Source organism: Dasypus novemcinctus, chromosome 5 (assembly GCF_030445035.2).
Source record: "Dasypus novemcinctus isolate mDasNov1 chromosome 5, mDasNov1.1.hap2, whole genome shotgun sequence".
In the NCBI taxonomy this organism is placed as follows: domain Eukaryota; kingdom Metazoa; phylum Chordata; class Mammalia; order Cingulata; family Dasypodidae; genus Dasypus; species Dasypus novemcinctus.
Genome location: NC_080677.1, coordinates 91,077,887 through 91,098,540, shown reverse-complemented (window position 1 = coordinate 91,098,540; position 20,654 = coordinate 91,077,887). Strand labels below are relative to the sequence as shown.

The following is a 20,654-nucleotide window of genomic DNA, read 5'->3' as shown; positions in this document are numbered from 1 at the left end:
ATGCATTGCATATCTTTGCTTTAACTAATCTGTAGTTCTGATTCTCACCAATGCTTCATTTTCTTTAGTGATTGGAATTTAATTTTATTCATTAATTTGTGAATAATTAGATAAAAAATAATGTCCTCAGTAGCGAAATTGCTTTTGGATTGTGATTTAATGTACTTTTACCAGAATATGTATTAAAGCTGGCATAATAGTTTACTAAAATGTAATTGTGTAAATATGCCCAATTATTCTTTTTGATGATCTAAGAAAATTGAATATTCTATGCATTTATGGGTATTTCCCTCCTCCTTCACCCCAAGACCAATAAAACACAGTTCCTGCCAAGCTGATCACAGTTGTCATCTAAAGGTGTTACTTTTAAAAGATATTCTCCTTATCTCAGACACTATTCATGTCCTTGAAAGTATTGTGCATTCTAATTTAGGGATCATATGATGTCCACATTAAATTATACAATAAAGGTGATTTCAAGATTCTAAGGCAGACACACATGATGAACTATGCTTTCTAGGTTTTGAGATGACATTTTAAAACTTCTTTTGTTTCACTCTAAGATTGCTTGTGATACTGTTTGCAGGTGTTTGACACTACTCTGCCACATCTGTAATTGGCATAGCATCCAGCAGACAGGCTCTGTACATCTTTACACTGCAACCTACCAAGTTAAGAAATGTATTGGTTCAATATAAAACAGCAGGCTGTTTTTAGACATAGTTACTAGTGCACAAGCTTTAATATGGCTTGGCTTCATCCTATAATGAGATCTTTTGGTTCCCTGCTCAACAGGCTTTTATTCCTCTGCAAAAGGCTATGAACTATGTCAAGTGGATCAGCTGCTTTTGTACACCCTCTTTCTTGGCTTTGGAACGTAATTCCTTTGCTTCTAGCCCTTTATGCATCAGACAGAATTTAAGAACCTTTTCAATTTTTCAAGCTAAACTTAGGAAGAATTTGTTTGAATTTGCTTTTCATCATTTTCCTAATAATTACATTCTCAACTAAACCTCACACAAAGGCTTTCCTGGATGTTAACACCTAATTGCAGAACTCTACTTTGTCTTTGACACATATTTTCATACCTGGGGTTGGTAATGTGTTAAAGGGTGGCTTTCTAAAATGATTTCTTCACCATCACCTTGCAAGTAAATTGATGATTCCCTTTTAGACAGCACTGAGGTGAGGAATGGAAGGGATGAATAATAGACAAATAAACAATGGAACTAAAAACTACTAGCCCCAGTTAAGTTGACAGGCAGGAAACTATCCCTGTTAACATTCAGCTGCTTAGGAGCAATAGTTGTAGCCACAATGGAAAACGTCAAGTGATTGTCTCAGCTTGATGAAGAACAGGGTGGTGCAGATTTCCAGTTGTTGAGAGATCCTGCATTCCAGGTGAGTCTCTGCCATGACTGTATTCTCATGGTTATAATACTTTTCATCTCCAGATTGTTTACTGAATTCATTAAAATTTGATAATACATACAATATTTTGATCCACAGTCCTTTAATGTAGAGGTAGGGGTTATCATTCATTGGGAATTTTGCAGTGAGAAAATATAGGGTGGATTTAGTCACAATGATAGTTTTTGTAAAACACACTCTCCACATCGGGGCTGAATCACAATGTTATTCCCTCTCCACAACCCCTTCCATTTTAACCAGAATCTCTAAAACATTAATAACCTCACTATTGGAACTGTTTTCTCATGGATGGTGCCAAACTGCTTCCTTGGGTTGAAAGCTCCTTAGGGTTCTGTGACTGCCTTGAGGTGCCCAGCAACAATCCACACACAGAGAAAACACTCACTATAAAGGTACTGGTTACAGGGGAGCACAGAGATGAAGAGTTTAAAGGACTCCTCTGGGATTTCCAATCTTTGATTAAAAGATATAAATGCTAAGTGTGGAATAAACCTTGACAATATATTAACCACTGTTTAAAACAAAAATATCATGCTCTACTACATTAGTGCTAAAGGAAGAGAAAAATGGGTAATATACTGTTTGGTGAAATTTTATCTTGCCTGTCAGATTAGATGTAGCAATCCAACAGGCCAACAAATCACAAGTAATTGGGAGGGGCATAAAGGTCTTGAATAATTTGAGAAATAATCTTATTAATAAATAAACTTATTCATTAGCAGTTGGGTAAATCTAAGATTTAAACTAGAATTCAAGAAGGTAAGCCACAGAGTCTCTTTTCTGGAGTCTTATTTATGTTAGGCAGTGATGTTTGACATTTATAACATTAGAATCTAGGGCACAGATAGAGTATGGATAAAGAATGGAAAGTTATTACATAAGGTTGCCTTGGTTACTCTTTCAACTGTGCAGATAGTACTACTTCAGATGAAGAAAATGGATACTGTTGACAGACTGTGAGAATACAAAAATTAAAGTATTATTTTCCTAGAAAAAGAGGTTTCTCCTTAATGAAATCATACTACATTGTCTTCTTAGTTAAATACTAATGATAAAACATTTCCTACTAAAAATTGTGGTACTCAAGATCATAGAAGTAAATTGGATGATTTACTCTTGTGTGATTTTCATTAAATCATTAAAACCAATCTCATAATTTTAAAAAGATTTTTAACCTGGTGTTTAGTATCAGAATATATGAAAATTGCAATTATTTTTATAAGTTGAGAGATAATTTCAAAGTAAATAAAATCATAAATTTAAAAATGCCCCAAAATTATATTTTCATTATTGTGAATTTTTAAAAGGAGTGCTATGTTTTGAGGTCATACATCAACTATTATTTGTTGTATAAATTGATCTGAATTTTTCATTGTTCATTTATAGGCATGAGTCCCATGATTTTCATAAAGATACTAGGAAATCTTCAGAAAGCAATATAACAATATAAAGAAAAGGCTCAAGTTTTAAATTATAGTTGAATTCATTCAAATATAAATCAATTAATATATCAATTAGATATAAAAGTATTTAAAACACACAATAAGAAGTCATTTTTTAAGTTTCAAAATAGTGTATTCAGGATAATACCAGTCCTATTTAAAAATGTTTAATATTAAGTTTCCACATTTTAAAAGACGCCAAATCTGTAACTCAAACTACAGCACTGTTTCATGAAAGACATATAATTCAATGAAATATTTCACATACAGAAATTCTTAACTATATTGAAACTATTTCACATTTGCCTACTTTTATTTTTGCAGTTTTAAAAAAATTATAAAAGGAGCTTTAAGAAATGACTGGAGTAGACAATAGAGGAAAAGTATTGGAATGTAAATATGAAAATAAAATTCCACTATTCACTAATGTTCTCTGTTACAGAGAAACATTATTTCAAAAGTGCTAATATTTTCATCACAAATAGTAACAGAATATATTTAAATAGTAGACAAACCACTTGGTTGAACAATTTTGCAGGAAAAAAACAAAATATTCCAACAATTTCAGGTCATTAGAAGGTTTTACATGTCTATACACAGGTGACACTCTTATATACTAATACGGAAGCATAAGTTAAATTTGGTATATGTAGATTTTCAGATTCTGGTTACTATGAAACAATAAAAAGCTTTGCTTCTGTTTAATGTAACAAATGAAAGACTCTTTAGAAGAGGAAGAAAAAGGCAGCCATTTAGTAGAATTCTATTTAAACCCAACAATTTAAAGTTATTTTGTATGTATAAGCAGCACTTAAAAGGGGATTCAAGAGTTTTGCCAACCTTTTCATTTTTAAGCCCTTTAAGTAATGATATAAGTAGAAACTAGGCTTCATCTCAAAGGAAAAACCATAGGTGGTCTTCCTATGCTTTAGGTATAAAACCTCTCTTAAAAGGCTAGGTTTACTAAAGGCTTCCTAAAAATATGCCTTTTTTTTTTTCTGTTATCAACTTGAAAGTTCAGAAAAAATGAAAATAAATAACTATTAATTAAAAAGTATACCTTCAAACCTTCTGCAAAGAGTTATATTACAGCAAACCAAACTACAGTTTTAGAGAGACCAAACTTAATAGGAGTGCAGATAGCAGGGAAATTTACTCCTTCCATCTGTACTACACAAAATTCTATACTACATCTCTGCCTCAAGAATTATACAATGAGTCTTGTAACTGGCTTCTTTACACTCAAGGATTTTTATTATCTGCATACTGGTTTCATTTAATATAACACAGTGATATTGAAAGCTGGTCCCAGTAGCGGGTATCTAGATTTCCACTGCACTGGAAGGAATGGTTTGCATTTAAGGTTAGCTGTGTTTACAAAGTATAAAATAAATCTGGTTAAAAAAAAAACAAACCAAAGAAGACAATCAGACGACACTCTCCCACCCCCCCAAAATGAAGACTTAAAGTTCTCAAAAAAAAGAAAGTATGAATAACTCAAAATCAGAAAACCAGAATACAGGGATTTCAATTTATAAAAAACCTCATTTCAAAGCAACTTATCAAAAGTATTCCACATTCTTTATGAAATATAGCTATTGTAATAAGGCATTTTGTTTTCGTCAAAAGCTTTATCATAACATGTTATTTCTTAGAAAAGGCACATTTTTAGTTAATTTAAATTTTATAGTTTAAAAAAGTGTTATATTCCTCCAACTAAAAAAAAGTAGTTAAGGCATGTTTTATTGAACTGGCTAAGAGCACACATGGTCCATGTTGTCCAGCTAAAACACTGCCCTGAATCTAAACAACCCATCCAAGCAGCAGATGAATTCTTCATCAGAGAAAGCCACCTCAAAGGCCACATCCACCCTAAAAGTCTTCCTGACTGTTCTGGCAACAATTAGCTACTCTTTTCTGTGTATTTCCATTGTCTTTTGGGTTCATCTCCCTTATAACCCTTACTTCATTACACATTGTGTATGTTTCATCTTTTACATGTCCCTTTGTTCTGCTAAACTGCACACTTTTGTGAATGGGACGCATCTCCTTAATGGATCATACCCAGTAGAAACTCAATTTTTCTGCTGAACAAGTAGGGGAAGTGGAAAAGGGAGCATGGAGATCAACACTGGCTTTCCAACTATTGCGCGAGCTTGCTTCCCAACATTTTCTTTAAAGTAAAGAATGCTTAATTTAACCATTAACAGATAAACATAAAAAATAAACTGTCTAGCTTAAATACCTACTGAGAAATAATGTATTTGGAGTAAGCACTCCTGAAAATGGTTAGAAGAAGTAAAAATATTGAATAAAAAGGAAGACATGTAACATTTTTTTGGTCAAAATGTAACTTATCAAGAACTTAAAAAGTAGTAAAAATTTCACATATTAAACCATATAGATTTAGTTAGACAATAAAGTTTTCAGAGATTACTTAAAATAATGAGTTAGTGCAAATACTGGGTTGCTTCATGAGAATCTTACTATGTGCTTTTTCTCCCTTAAAAGAAAAAGTTTAAAGTACTCTCCAGTTATAACACAAAACAAAAGATAAATATTTATGAAGGAAAACAAATTCCACAGCATTCCATACAGATTTCCAAACAGTCTGATGATTCACAACAGGCATCCATGATGCCACAGTCCATGTCACAAGGGCAGTTACAGTCATCCCCCATTTCATCTCCACAGCAACAGCAGCAGGCCTCCGAGGTGCAGATGCCGCAGGAAGCTTGTCCCAGCACAATATTGCAGAGGGTCAGGAATTCACAGAACAAGCATGCCAGGATACAGTGGACGCAACAATCTTCATTTTCCAATTGTGAGGAGACCACAGAGTGAGAAAAAGAAGAAAACAAAATATACATATACATATTAATCATCCAATGACTAAATAATAATTGGTTAAAGTATTTAAATAATCCATGACCCAAATAACATGCAGCCCTAGAGGTCTTTTGTGAGCTGGAGGCTCAAAAGGAAGTTAATTTCTAAATAAGCTATCTTTAGAAACAGATATGCATTTGAAAAATGTTGCAGATCTGTGTGCAAATGTGTGGTGTTGGATCATGACTTTCACCCATTTCTCGGTGCTTTTTACCCATCTTCCCTATTTCCTACTGAACTCTATAACTCTAGACTAAAATAATCTCATGACATTTATTAAAGACTGTCAGACACAGAAATTTCCTTCAACTGTTCCACCTACTTATTCCAAAACTGGAAAAAAAGAAATTAAATATGATATAGTCAAAGCATTCTTGAATAATTAATTCAATAATTAAATTTGTTTACATTAAATGGGAATCACTACATTTTACTTTCCAATAAATCTGACTCATATTCATGGTTTCAAACGTTTTTGATTTCACAAGAATTAAACGAAAACAGACTCTGGATGGGTCCCATCATCAGTTCAGAAATAGTTTTTCCACCTAAATTCTAAGAAAAAGGATTTTGTGCCTTAGTAAATGTGAATAATGACATAGTAATACTGTTTTACCACTTCCTGTGGTGCCAACGTGCTTTACAATTGTACTCCATGAGACATCTCTAATGATGCCGCTCTAAACAACTATTTTTATACCAAACTTCATGAACTGACACAAAAGGTAGAAAATCAACCAGATTATAAACTAATAAATTTAAAATGCCATCTTCTAAAGTTCTGTCCTTTAAATTTTGAGGCAAATGGGAGGAGTAATTGACTAAAATGTCTATTTCTGGAGACTTTAGTAAATATAATAAAATCATTAAAGATCAATGTTGTAAGACATTTGTCTAATTTTGGAAATATTTTTGATTTTCTGCTGAGATTATTTCTGGATTATCATTATTATTTTGTACTTTGTACAATGCAAGTTTTATGATGGGATTGCATTTCCTAGAAGACACAACAAACTCCTCCACCATCCCACTGTCACATGACCTTTGTGTTTCTGTATCTGGCTTTAAAACTGAGTGCCTTTGATGCAGTTTCAGCAAACTGAAAACCAAAGATGGAGGGGAAAAAAAATCATGTTGCTTGGCAGCCCTCCTATTTAAAAGAAGGTTTCTTTATATATAATTCATGTAACTGCATGTAGATGTGATCTGATGAAATTCTTTTAGCATCAATGTTAACAAACCCTTAAGGTGAAGAAAAACAAATATTCCCAAGTACCTGAAACAGTCTCTCAAACTCTACAGTAATTACTCCAGGACTATTTCTAAACAACTTTTCATAAACATCCCAACACTTTAAACATCCTCTTGGTTTTTCTGCAGTCTTTACAGATCTTAGGGGGTAAAAAGAGGAAATGTAGAAACGTCTAAATGCCAAATGTGCAAAAAGAGGGGAGGATCAGAAAAGAGCTCAAAAGGGGAACTCCAGAGTTATTTGTAGAATTAAAGGTTAGAAGAACAGATCAACCCTCAACCCTTTCTTTCATCCTTTCCAATGCCAAAGTCACTCTCACATGTATCAATTAGAAAAACACCACAGAGTTATAAGAATTTCCAGATATCTTCATCTTTTCCTAATGTTGCTTTTTAGTAACATCCAATACTTTTGGAAGAACTATGAAATCAACTGAAATGTATCCAAGTCCATGACTTTGGAAAGTTCTGGGCTTCTGGAAGGTGTCAATGGTTTCCTTCTTTGTACATTCTTTATACAAACTTTTATACCAATATCTGTCTTACAGGTCTCTGTTCATTTGAGCTTACCCAAGACTATATTATCCTCATGATTTATTAAATCATTTAAATGTTATAAAGAACTATGTTTATTACCATTATTTTTATTAAGAAAATAACATTTAACTGAAATCAAGCCAAGTCTTTTCAATGTGTCTTCAAAGATCTATATTAACTAATTACACCACCACCTCACTGAGACGTTAGCATTCAGTTCCATTTAAATTTTAGAATAAAGAGAGGGACACTATAAAAACTCACTTGACATTGAAGAACCTTTCACTGAGTGTTCTTTAAACCACAGGGACAGTTATTGAGCATTTACATTCTTTATATAATTATCCTAAAATACACTGTATATAGAAATCTACATAATAATTCTGTACAGCTTAAAAAGGAAAGAATGTTTGTCTCACCCAGCCATAGAACTAGAGGGCTATAATAACTTTGAAGCCTCCTTGGATTCTTTCCTGAGGTGTCTGTTTCTTCCTCTCCAGAGAAATAATCATGACCTTGAATGTTGGGTGAATCTTTTCCTTGCTTTTCTTTGTAGTTTTACATCAGTGCAAGTGTAAACATCCTTGGTAGACTTATCAGAAAGGAAATCTTACCATATGAATTCCTGTGGTTTGTTTTTTGTTTTTTTTTTTTGTATCTGAGATTTACTCATGTTGATGCAGGTAACTGGAGTTCACTCATTTTCCAGGTGTATAGTATTCTATTGATTTAATATGCCACAATTTATTCATCCATTCTACTATTTACACGTATTTTGGTTACTACCAGTGTTCTTGCTGTTCTAAACACAGTTATTTTAAACATTTCTGTGCCAGTCTCCTAGAGTACACATTAAATAACTAGCTAGCAGTGGAACTGTTAGATTACAGGGCTTGCATATGTTTGATCTTATTAATACCAAACTCATTCCCAAAGTAGTTGCTCCAAAATTTACTCCCACTAGCCAAGTATAAGAGTGCTCACTGCTCTATACACTCACCAATCCTTGAAATTGTCACACTTTAATTAATACAAGGCAATTTGTTGAAAATGAAATGGTATTTCATGGTGATCTTACTTTGTACTTCCTAATTTGCTAATAAGTTTGAACATCTTTTAATGTTTTTTGGCCACTCATGTTCCTTCTTCTTTAAAATGGGTATTTACACCCCTCACTTTTCTACTGAGTTGCTGCTGGTTTTACTGATTTGTAGAATTTCCTCATATATTTAAGATACCAGTCCTATGAAAAATATGACTGTAGTCTCTCCATATGCAGCTTTTAATCAGTTAAAATAAAATACAATAAAATAGGAGGGAGAAGGTTTAGTTTTTAGACCTTGAGTGTTTCAGGTGATGAGGAAAAATCCAAACCAAATCATGCAGTTAGCTGGAGACATGGACTTACATGACTAAGGAACTGAAGTAGCAGATAGTCAAATTTGGCAAATAGGTAAAAAAGGAAAAGGGGACACTAACAAGATTTGGGAAAAGTGTAATCACAGGTGTTAACATGTGATTCAAAACAAGGAATAGGAAAGCTATCAGTAGTCAGGAGGGAAAGTCTGGTCTGAAAGCAGCAGCCCTCAGGAGGAAGACAGTCATCCTATGAAGCAGGATTAGTACTAACCCCTAAAATGGCTGAAGTGGACTGACAGAAAGTGAGGAAATTTGCCCAAGATCATACAGGCAGTCAGTGGCAGAATGAGGATCAAAACACAGCAATTTCCCTGCAGAGTCCCTGCTCTCATCCAACATGTTATGTTGCTGTCCCAGGGGTGGGTTGCTTCTACCGTTTGGTTGACCTTCCTGAGAGGTTGATCAGTTATAAACCTATAACTTTCTGCTGACTGCCTTTTCTTGTCTATGTTTTCAGCCTTCATTCACGTTCCTTCTCCTTTCTAGAGATTATTCTGCATTTCCATTTTAATGAAGAATTGACAGTAAAACCCTTCAACAAGGAAGATCAAAGCCACGCTGACTCACAGACCTGATTGTTAAAATAGACATAAGGATAGAGAGCCTACAGAGAGATGATGCCTCAATCAAAAGAAACAAACCTGTAAATCTAAAACACAAAAATTAAAGTCTATGGTTATATGAACAAGAGCAATGTAGATATTACATAATAACCATGGTGGTAAAATATTTGGTGATAACAGAAGCCTCAAAAAATCAAACTTTTATGTAATATATTAAAACTTTAAAAAATAATTATCTTCTCAAACATGGGTCTTACATATAATTTACTAGAAAAGCACTTTGGACTACTCTGAAAAACCAAGTTGATTCAAAGGCATCTACAGAAACCACAAACCAAACTGCCTATTAGAGATTATAGTAATACTAAACAAGGTACACCTATAGAATCACTTACCAGAAATGCATTCATTTTCTGTACTTTAGAAGTAGGAAATAATATTAACCTAAAAAAACAAAACAGAAAAATGGAGCCCTAAATTCTATCCAATCAATTTAATAATGTGATTTTTTTTCCTTGCTAAAAAAAAAAAAGTTTCTTTCCAGTTGTGTTGGTATGAAGAAAAGTTTGATTGTAACCTGAGGTAATGAGAAGGTTAAAATAAACTGAGAAGAAATAGCTGCACAGTTTCCAGCATCCAGCCCTTACCTTCCAAGGGAAATGAGAGTCATAAAAGGTGTTAAGATGACAATTTTATTTAAAGCAAAAATATATATAATATTATAAGAATTAGCAAGCCCAAGGAGAGAGACCTGAATAGAGAAACAGACTTTAAAGAAGATGGATCCTCTGCATGTATATGGTTCATTGTCAGAAATAATTCTTTTTTGCCCTCTCTTCTTAAGGTTTTCTGTTCTTAAGGTTTTTAGTTTTTATGGTTTTATTCAGTCATGTTTAAGTTTTTGCCAAACCCATTTAACCTTTGAGACACCAACTAGTTTCTGGGAAGGATGACTGTCCCACCCTGGGCCAGGCAGGAATTGCACAATTCAGTGCACAATTGAGCACAAGACTGACAGCTACTGTGAATTTAGGAAACCAAAGGAACATAACAGTAGTCAAGTAGCCAGAAAGAAAGAATCAAAGGAAGTCTTTAACGTAACATTTGAAATAAAAACTATTATGAATTGCTGCAGACACAGCCCTCCAACAAAATCCTTCTGGGCCTATGGAAGGTCATCAGTGTTAAGCCCATAGAGCTGGCATATCTGAAGAACTTGTAGCTTCTACACTCCAGTAAGGTCACCACTAAAACCTACTTAATTAGCACCTTAGATGAATGGTAAAGTATCTGTGACTGATCCAGAGCTCTTTTGGTTATTAAAATGTGACTGAAGATCAATTTTCATAAAATTCAGTTAGTTTAATAATGAAAGTATCCCAAATTGATTTACCCCATCAGTATGTGGCTAATAGATCTTACATTAGGGACACAAGAGGAAAGCAGTTTGCTATAGTGAAAGGGAGGGTAGCACAACATTGTGAACATAATTAACAGCACTGAATGAAATATTTGAGTGTGCTTAAAGGGGAAATTTTTAGGTTTTATGTATGTCACTGCAATAAAAATTAAAAAAACAAACACATAGGATGTACAACACAGTGAACCCTAGTGTAAACCATGGACTATAGCAAATAGTACAGATATAAAAATGCTTTCAATTGTAACAAATACATCACACTAATGTAAGGTGTTAACAGAGGAGCCTATGGAACTCTCATTTTATGCATGATTTTTCTGTAAACCTACCACTTCTCTAATTAAAAAAAAAACCAAAACATATTTGTATAACAAACTCAGCTCTACCATAAACAAGTCTCTTATCTTTCTTCAGTTTCCTTCTTTTAAGATGTGGTATGACAGGTGCTCTGAGTTTCTTGGAACAAAGACAACAAACAGCTGTATATGGAGTACAGGGAAGGGGAGAAAGCAGTGAATTCTGAGAATAACCCTCAACCCATTTTTGAACAAATGCCAATATAATGAGTTTTATCATGAGTAATCTCTAATAAAAAAGTTTCCTATGACTTAAAATGTACTGACATTAATCTGGTTCCCATATCATACGAAATATACACTAAGAAACAAAGGTTCATTAGCACTTAACAGGCCAACAATATGCCAAAATGCAACTGCATATTAGAATAAAGAAGTCAGACTTATGTGCAATTACTAATACAGGAAATTACCTTGAGACCAAACCTAACTTTGTAGCTTTAGAATCAGAACTACAAAATTCCCCCAGTGCTCCCAATTCTTTAGCTGCTCAGGCTCACACTTGACCAGTCGGATAATCAGTGGTGATGCCAAGTGGCGACTCACTGCACAAGTGTAACCCGATGTGGTCCAGGCATTCCTTTTCTCTGCCTAGGGACTTGTATTTACTTCACCGCGACTGTTATTTCTCAGTACAAAATCAAAATGCAGGCTGAAAGTGGGTTTGGGTTATCCTGAATCAAAGCCAAGATGACTAAATTATTATCTAGCCTCTTTAAAAATCCAGCTGTGAGGGACGAGACACAGACATCCCTGGGGAGTTCTGCTCCTCAAGTGTGTGTGGAGGTGGAAAATATTTACTAATACAGCACGGTAGCTCAGCTTCAAGTAGCTCAGTGTCTCCAAGCCAGAGGATGCAAAGCGTTTCTGGCCTATAGCCCTAGACTGACCTGCTGCCTGAATAAATTGGTCTGATGTGTGCCTCCTACACAGAACCTTCTGGCACACTGGTGTCTCAGGAGGCGTGCATCTTAGCCAGAATATAGTCAACATTTTCCTAGTGGGGAAGAAAGTAAGATAGGTCAAAGGTAAAAAGAAAGTTAGAGAAGAGCTACATTTTCCACTGCAAAACAAAGAAGACCACACTTAGGGAATTGAACAATGTCTTTAATATTATCTTTCCTCTCAACAAACTCAAAAGACCCTTGGCAAAAATCAGTACTTCTCTCCACCCTCTCCCTGGGAAGAAAAAATTCAGTAATTCATTCCACATGTCTAAATTTTGGAATCCATCCTCCTCCTAGGAGAAGTGCATTCATATTGTGAATTACAGTCAACTCTGGATTAGCCACAGCAAATGTAGAACACGGATTTTTCACTTCTCTTATTCATTTATCCTACCACCTGACCTGTGAGTGGATTCATTAAATATTCCAAACTCTTAGAGAGATTTGTTCCAGCAATTTTTGATAATGACTTAACCATAGCACTGGTTAAAGTAGCCCTTTCCAAAGAGTTGCATTTCACAAATCCAGGAAGATAAATATACCAGGAGACCTTTTGTTTTCCAGGAATTTTACATAGGCTCACAAGAGGAGTAAAAAGCTCACTTGATAGCAGTGTTTGTTTAAAATGTTTTGCACCTAAAGTTAGTATCTGGGCAGAAAGGAGGAAAAGAAAACTTAAAAGCTAAAAAATATCAATGGAGTAAATAATATTTACATTAGCTTACTGACTCATTACATTTTAAGACCACAAATTTTATAACTAGATAATAAACATACTGTCTTCATGGTACTATTGAGAGGATTAAAAGTGCTCAATAAAGGATTTAACATATAAGTGCTTACAAAATAGTATTAATGCAATGATGGCAATGATAAAATATTTATTTTAGGAAGGCCAAATCTCTCTACCTACCTATGTTCCATTCACCCTGGCTACTACACCAAAACTGGGCCAATCTATTTTTATTGAACCTAAGGAAGTGCTTTTAAAGACCTTGCTCACAGCTCAAATGCTTGAAAAGTGAGAACAAAGAAGGCAACTCTAGAAACAAAATTTGCAGAAAACTGAAGCAGAAATCTGCCTAGGAAAGGTTAGTAAAGCTTGTGTTTGGCTGCAGCAAGATTTTAAAACAGTAACCTATTTTTTCCATAGTTCAATGATAATTCATTTGTTTTCTCAGGCAGATAAACGGCAGAAACAGAGTAAGACCACAAAACTATGCAATGCTGACTTTACTGAGTTGGCCAGTGGAAATAACTAATACAAAAAGTTTAGTTGTTGTCAAAATTGAATATAATTTCTGGAACACAAAATCAATTGAGATTTTAAACACATTTTTCCTAGAAAGAGATAACTTTAGCAACAATTGCTAAAGTTTGTAACAACCATTTATAATTAGGGTAGAATATATGAAAGTACTGCCCCAGTTTTAATGAAAACATGTTTGTATAAAAATGATCCAAAAATCTCTCCCAAGTGTTTAACTTACTTTTTTTCCCAATTTTATTTTCCCAACTGTTTCTATTTCACAACTCACATTTGGCTTCCCTCTTTATTTGCCCTTGGTTTAAACATTGTGCAAGTTATATTCCCAAAATAAATCAACTTTTTTTTTTTAAGCCACACTGTACCCACTGGGGTGATCCTGCAAAGGTTACAACAATGGTGATAGTGATAGCAAAATAACACCCTGGCTATGCCAGATGCTTTTTAGTTACTGATACTGTCCTATTACAAACAGACCCACGGGGCTGGCCAGGTCACCTATGACAGGTGGTCTCCATGGCAGCGTCAGAGTAAACAAATGCACTGAGAAGGCTGACAATATCCACAGGCCTCAGAACATGCACAACAATTCTCCAGGCACTTATGACTGAGGAACAGCGAGTCCAAAGGGCACCTTTGCCATCCAAGGGGCTGAGAGGTCCCCAGCAGGGACTGCTTCTACCGACAGCAACCCAGCAGGAGGTACAGGCCTCCCACAGGCATGAGGAGCCGCGCCTTGAGGAGGCCTGCATTGCGCTCCCAGCCCTGACAGAACAAACAGGCCCCAACCAAAGCAGCACAGCAGTCTCACAGAAATGCCAGGCAAGATGAAGAGGAACTAGCAGAGACCAACGTTATGGAGAAAAGAGACGCCAAAGCACGCTTCAAAGCAGTGCACAGGAGGTAAATCCTGTTATTTATGGAATTAATTTGTGAACCAATGATGGCATTGTTACAATTTCCACATTTCTCCCTCTCCACCCATGTTATCTATTAATACCATTTGATGTTTTTTAAGGCAGTATCACAAAGCTCAGATGAACAGGACAGCACGACCTTGCAATTATAAGGTATAAATATCTCCACCTTAGTTTAGTATACAAACAATTCTGGAGCCAAGAAAATCTATGAATGTTTTGTTTACCAGTACTCTAAAATTGACAGAAGCAGATAAACCTGGTTTTCTCATGTGATGAAAATTTTGTAGCCTTGCATATTACTTTAAATTGTGGAAAGGATAAAAATAAAAACGCTCTTACTGAGCTGCCCCCAATCCTCTTCACTCCAACTGCCCCCACCCCCCGTCATTACTGTATACCCAGCTAAGTTTTTCTTAAGACACAGCTCAATGTACTTTTACCATTTGGGCAGGCAAATGCCACAACTACCAAAGTAATGCCTTAAGTTTTTGTGGTGGTTATTGCCATTTGCAGGCTTGATTTAAGTCAGGCTTCTAGCAACAGGGAAATAACACACTTGTGACACAAAATAAAGGTGTTTCAATTTATGATCAGATTGATAGCTTCAATGGTGTCCCAGATGGCCAGATAGTACCTGATCTATGCAGATCTTGATACCAGAAAATTAAGAACTGCTTTCTAGTCCTGGCTCTGTCACTAATTGGCTGAGTGACCTTGAACAAATTATTTCACTCAGTAGCTACATACATACATACAATGAAGGGGAAAATTATTTTCAAATTCTTTTCAATAATTGAGTCTATGATGATATAATCTAAAATTACCCATAACCAGTAGATTTTTAAGTCCTGCTCAGGATGTTTTCTTGGCCTTGCAAAAGGGCATTAATGGGCTTAACACAATATTCAAAATATAGCAGAAAGTTAATGCCAAACTACTAGCTGAATAAAAGTTGGCTAAGACCCAGGAGCAGATGTGGGACCCACAGAGGTGAAGGGTCTGATCACCTTATTGCAGAGACTGAACATGAACCTATTATTTAGGCTTCAAAGGGAAATGGTCAAAGTATAAACTGTATACCCTGGTCCAAGGAAGATGTTAGAGTTGTGTGGCATTAGCCACAGAAGACTTTCTGGAAGCAGTGAGCTCATAGGAATTGGGACATAAATACAGCCCTCATACCTGACCCAGAGGCAAGACCTTGGTAAAATGTTCATTCAATAAATACACGTTGAGCACTGGATACGTGCCAAATGCTGCCCAAATTGCAGAGCAAAATCTCCAGGAACACAATGGCTAGTTATATATATTTTTAAAATATTGTAGGAACTGTTGCAAGGGAGATGGACCCATAGTGCTAGGGGAGAAAGTAATGGTTAGAATAGCTAACATGGTAAGTGCCTCATAGGCATTATCTTTTCATCACAGAGAATCCAATGAGGCTTATTTTATAGATTAGGAAACTGAGGTTCAAAAAGTTCAAATAACTTTTCCGAGATACAAAGCTGCTAAGCAGAAGGTCCAGGATTAAACTAGATCTGTGTTATTCCAAACCTGTTCTCATCACTAAGATATACTGCCTACCTATTTTCTTACTCTTTTTTTTGATTTCAAAACCTTTTAGGGAAGTGGATGTGGCTCAAGTGATAGAGCTTCCGACTACCATATGGGAGGACCCTGGGGTCTTCTGGTGAAAAAAAGAAAGCGTGCCCGCATGGTGAGCCAGTGCCCATGTGAGTGCCCACATGGTGAGCCAGTGCCCACGCAAGCGATCATGCAGCAAGATGATGTCACATCAAAGAGAGAGACAAGCGGAAATTCAAGGTGAAGTGCAGCAGAAACCAGGAACTGAGGTGGCGCAATTGATAGGGAACCTCTTTCCACAACAGGGGTCTCCAGGATCATATTCTGGTAAATCCTAGAGGAGAGAAAATGAGAAGGGAAGACAGCACAGACAGCAAAAACAGCAGCAGAGCAGGAGGAGGGGAAGCGAGAAAAATAAATAAATCTTTAAAGAAACAAAACAAAACAAAAAAACTTTTATATAGTATTTGCTATGTTCCAGGCACTGTTCTGAGAAGTTTACAAATATTTATTCAATTAAATTCTTATAATGATTGTATAAGGTAGATGCTACTATTAGCCCTATTTTACAGATGAGGAACTGAGACACAAATGGAAGGAACATCCAATATCTAATTCAGACTTGTAAGATGGAGCTCTCAGGGGTGGGAGGAAGGTGATGAGGGTGGAGAGAGGACATGAGGGCAATTCCTGAGCTATGGCTTTGTATTAGTCAGCCAAAGCGGGTATTGACACAAAGTACAAGAAATCTGTTGGCTTTTATAAAGTGTATTTATTTGGGGTAAAAGCTTATAGTTACAAAGCCCTAGAGTCCTGCTCAAAGTTGCTTTCTCACCAAAGCCAGTTGCTACATGTTGAAGCAAAATGGTTGCCAACCTCTACAACGGTTGTTTTCCTCTCTTTTATGAGAGGCTGGCACAGGGCTTGTTTCTTTCCAGGCCTTCTCAGCTGCTCAGCTGCTCTGGTCTCTTCACAAGGTTAGATGCAAACTATCAAGTGAATGGTTCATCTCTCTCTGGGCTGCAGGATAAAAGTTCTCTCCTCTTCTGTGTCTTTGGAGCTTTCTCTCTTTTCTTGTATCTTCTTCTGTAAGTGTCCATTAACATCAGCCCACCAAGGGAGTGGTGGCTCAATCTGAGTTAGGACCTACTGATATAGTCAAATCAAAGCCCTAATCTTAACAGGTAATTTAATCAAGACATGTCAGCTGAATCTACAGCATTCAAAGGGTATCACACCCAGAGGAATACATTAGTTTACAAACATAATCACTCTTTTCTTGGGATTTGCAAATAATATCAAACTGCCACAGTCTTAAAGAAGAAGCATAAGTTAAGTGAGAAAGCAAAGTTGTTATCAGGCAGTGGGAAGGCTATGTCTCCATACCTATGCAAAGGTATGGAGACAAGAGTATAAGTAGCTTCAGAGATGCAAGTGGCTCAGTATTGTGGGGGTAGGGGAAATCCAGTAAATAGTCTTCAATTTTCCATCTAAGAAATGAGGCGGCAAAGACATTGTGCAGTGACAATATAGTGGCAGTGGGGTCAGGCAGGGTAACTTAAAGGGGACAGAATTAGCAAGAACTGATAAGACACAGCATAAGGAGGTGATAGGAAGAGTTGAATGTAACTGTGGTTTCTCTAGCCATTTACCAAAGGAAGAAATAAAGGAAATTAGTTTGACCTAAAACATTTAGAGTATGAGACATGATATGTCTGTGCATATTCAAGTGGAGATGGCCAAGAGGTAGTTGGATACACTGGGCTGGAGCTTGGGAAGGAGTCAGATTTAGATTAGATAGTTAAGGTGTATCTGAAGCTCTCATAATGAATAAAATTACCTACTATTCCAGGGAAAGTGTACAGGATGAAAAGGGAAGAGATGCAAGTGAACAATAACATTTAATGAAAGGACTGTGGAAGAGGTACAGGAGATTACAAGATTTCCCAAGGGAGTAGAAGCTCTAGGAGAGAGGTGTGTCACAGAAGCAAGAAAGAAAAAAGTTTCAAGAGTAACAAATGCTTAGTTTAACCAGAGAAATTTCAGTGATGCGATAGGGATAAAAGTGAATTGCAATGGGGTAGAGAGTGATTGCAAAGTGAGGAAGAAGAGGCTACAAATGCAGATATCTTTTCAAACAAACTCTCTATGAAGGGAAGAAACCCGAGGGATGCAGAGTGAAGGAGAAGATAGATACCCACCCTTACACATACCAGTCACACATTTTAGATCAAGAGACATTGGGTGTTTCTTCTTCTCAGGGAAGGGATTAAAACACAAGATAGAAAGGGATATTCAATGGAATGAAAGGAAGGATAGGATTTGTAGTAATGGCATGCATGCCAGAAAAACTTCTTCTCTTCCTTTGAAATGGGAGGTAAAAACAGGTTCAAGTTCAGGTAAATTTGTAGGTTGGACCAGGGTTATAGAAACCCTGAGGAAATGGTGGGCTCTCTTCTCCCTGTGGACAGTGAGGGAGGTTGTAGAATGTGTCATTTTAAAAGAGTAATAAAGTGAAATAGCTGTTGAGGAAAATGGGAGAGATAGGCCTGCTTCTCAGTGTTGTTCACTGTTGTGTCTCAATACCCTAGGAGAGCGCCTGCCATGGAGTGAGTGCTCACAAATTATCTGTTGAATAAATTAGAGACTGTGTTAGTCAGCCAAAAGGAGTGCTGATGCAAAATAGCAGAAATTGGTTAGTTTTTATAAAGGTTATTTATTTGGGGCAGGAGCTTACAGATATCAGGCCATAAAGCATAAATTACTTTCCTCACACAAAGTCTATTTCCACGTGTTGGAGCAAGATGGCTGCTGACATCTGTGAGGGTTCAGGCTTCCTAGGTTCCTCCCTTCCTTAGGTTTTTTTTTCCTGGGCACACGTTTCCCTTTTCCTGGGGTTTGCTTCTGTTTCCTCCGTGAGCTTACTTTCCGGGGCTCCAGCTTAAGGCTTCAGCATCAAACTCCAACATCAAAAACCCCAACATCAGAAAACCCCCAACTCTGTTCTTTGCCATGCCTTTTGTCTAACCATAACTCAATCATGCCCAGGTACAGATCAGATTACAAACATAATCCAATATTTCTTTTTGGAATTCATCAATAATATCAAACTGCTATAGACATATAGGACGTTTGTTAAGGAATTCTGAGAATCCAGTTGAGGCCAGAGACCACACATTTACAGTGATAAAAAAAATTTTGTCACCAAGTTTTCTTCAGTAGCACTCAGCTCCCTGGTATAGAGAGAAGTTCAAATGACAATCTAGCTTTTTGGTTCTGAAATGTAAGTATGCCAGAATGGCATAGTTGCAAGAGAGTTAGGGGTTTTGTCAAGAGATCCAAATCTGGATAAGGAAGAAAAAATGGGGTAGGGGGATAGAGGGAGGGAATATACACACACAGACACCATCACACACTATCACACACATATATTTTGGCATGTTCAATCAGGATTCAGGAGTCAGTAGAGGTTTCTATTTATTTCTAAATGTGCAAATTAAAAAGAAACAGAAAAAATAAAATCAATGGCACAATTTAAAAAAAGAATCTAGTGCACAGGGCTGGGCACACGGCAGACTCTTAATAAATACCAGTTGACTTGGTATAATTCATTAGTATGGCCTGGAGTAAAGATTACTTTTGGTTTTACTTTAACTTCTCCTGTCACTCCACAGAAAACATTCTCTAGGAGATAGCTTCTATAGATGTTGAAATGTTCTTTCTAAAATAACTACCCTTCTGTCATTCCAAAATGCAATTTTTGCATCCCTCACTGAGCATAATTATTAGGAAAAAAAATAAACTTCAACTTTCAGTGTCAACTTTAAATTATGTTATGTTATAGGAATATTATTCCCCAAGAGTTCCAGTTCCTCAGTTTGATTTCCCAAGAGAAGTAACAGGAGAAATTTAGGCAGATTTAATATGTCTTTGGAAAACTAGTATATTAATCCATTTTGCTCTTTTCTTCCAATTACCTTCACATTTCCCCCGTAACCCTGGATTTCTCAGTCTTCTAGAGAGACAACTACTATTTATTGGTATGAATATTTTCTCCTTCAAAATGGGGAGCATGATTAATTTCCCTGAGCAAACTGTTTTATAATCATTCAATTCTATTCTTCTAATTGCCTCTTAGATTCACTTGAGAGGATTCTATCACCTTGCATTTTCCCTTCTCCAGTCAAGTTTATAAGGGATAGGGGAACCAGTACAAATTATCAGGGTCCTGTCATCAAAGAGGGGGCCTGAGGCCACACTATGTAGCTCATCAATTCAAATCCCATTGGAAGATTTGCATAGGAGCCCTAAAAAGTATTTTCAACCAGTTTGTTGACTTGGAAACATTTCCTTTGTTGCTTTTTTTTTTTCTTAGTACTTATTTATGGAGAGTTAAATTATTACCCAAATTCTGACATGTAAAAACCATGAAGCGAATTTTCTCCATTCCTCAGCATCCTGGAATTGCTAAATATGCATTGATGAATATATGTCATTAAAATGTAAACGTGAAAACAACAGGCACTTTGGAATTTACTATTTTAATAAAGCTTTTTAGGGTAGAAATTTGGATAACACCTTTATTCTTACCATTTCAATTTAATGTGTACAAAAAAAAAAGCTATTTA

General features: G+C 36.0%; 1 protein-coding gene across 5 annotated transcripts in view; it reads right to left on the bottom strand.

Annotated features, from left to right (window-relative positions):
- Nucleotides 1-1,496: 1,496 nt before the first annotated feature.
- MDFIC (MyoD family inhibitor domain containing) overlaps nt 1,497-20,654 on the bottom strand; it is a 98,945-nt gene continuing 79,787 nt past the window's right edge. For all 5 annotated transcript variants that reach the window (XM_058297244.2, XM_058297246.2, XM_058297243.2 and 2 more), the window contains one exon: nt 1,497-5,682. In XM_058297244.2, the coding sequence (XP_058153227.1) occupies nt 5,435-5,682 (248 nt within the window). In that variant the 3' untranslated portion in view covers nt 1,497-5,434. The remainder of the gene's footprint in view (nt 5,683-20,654) is intronic.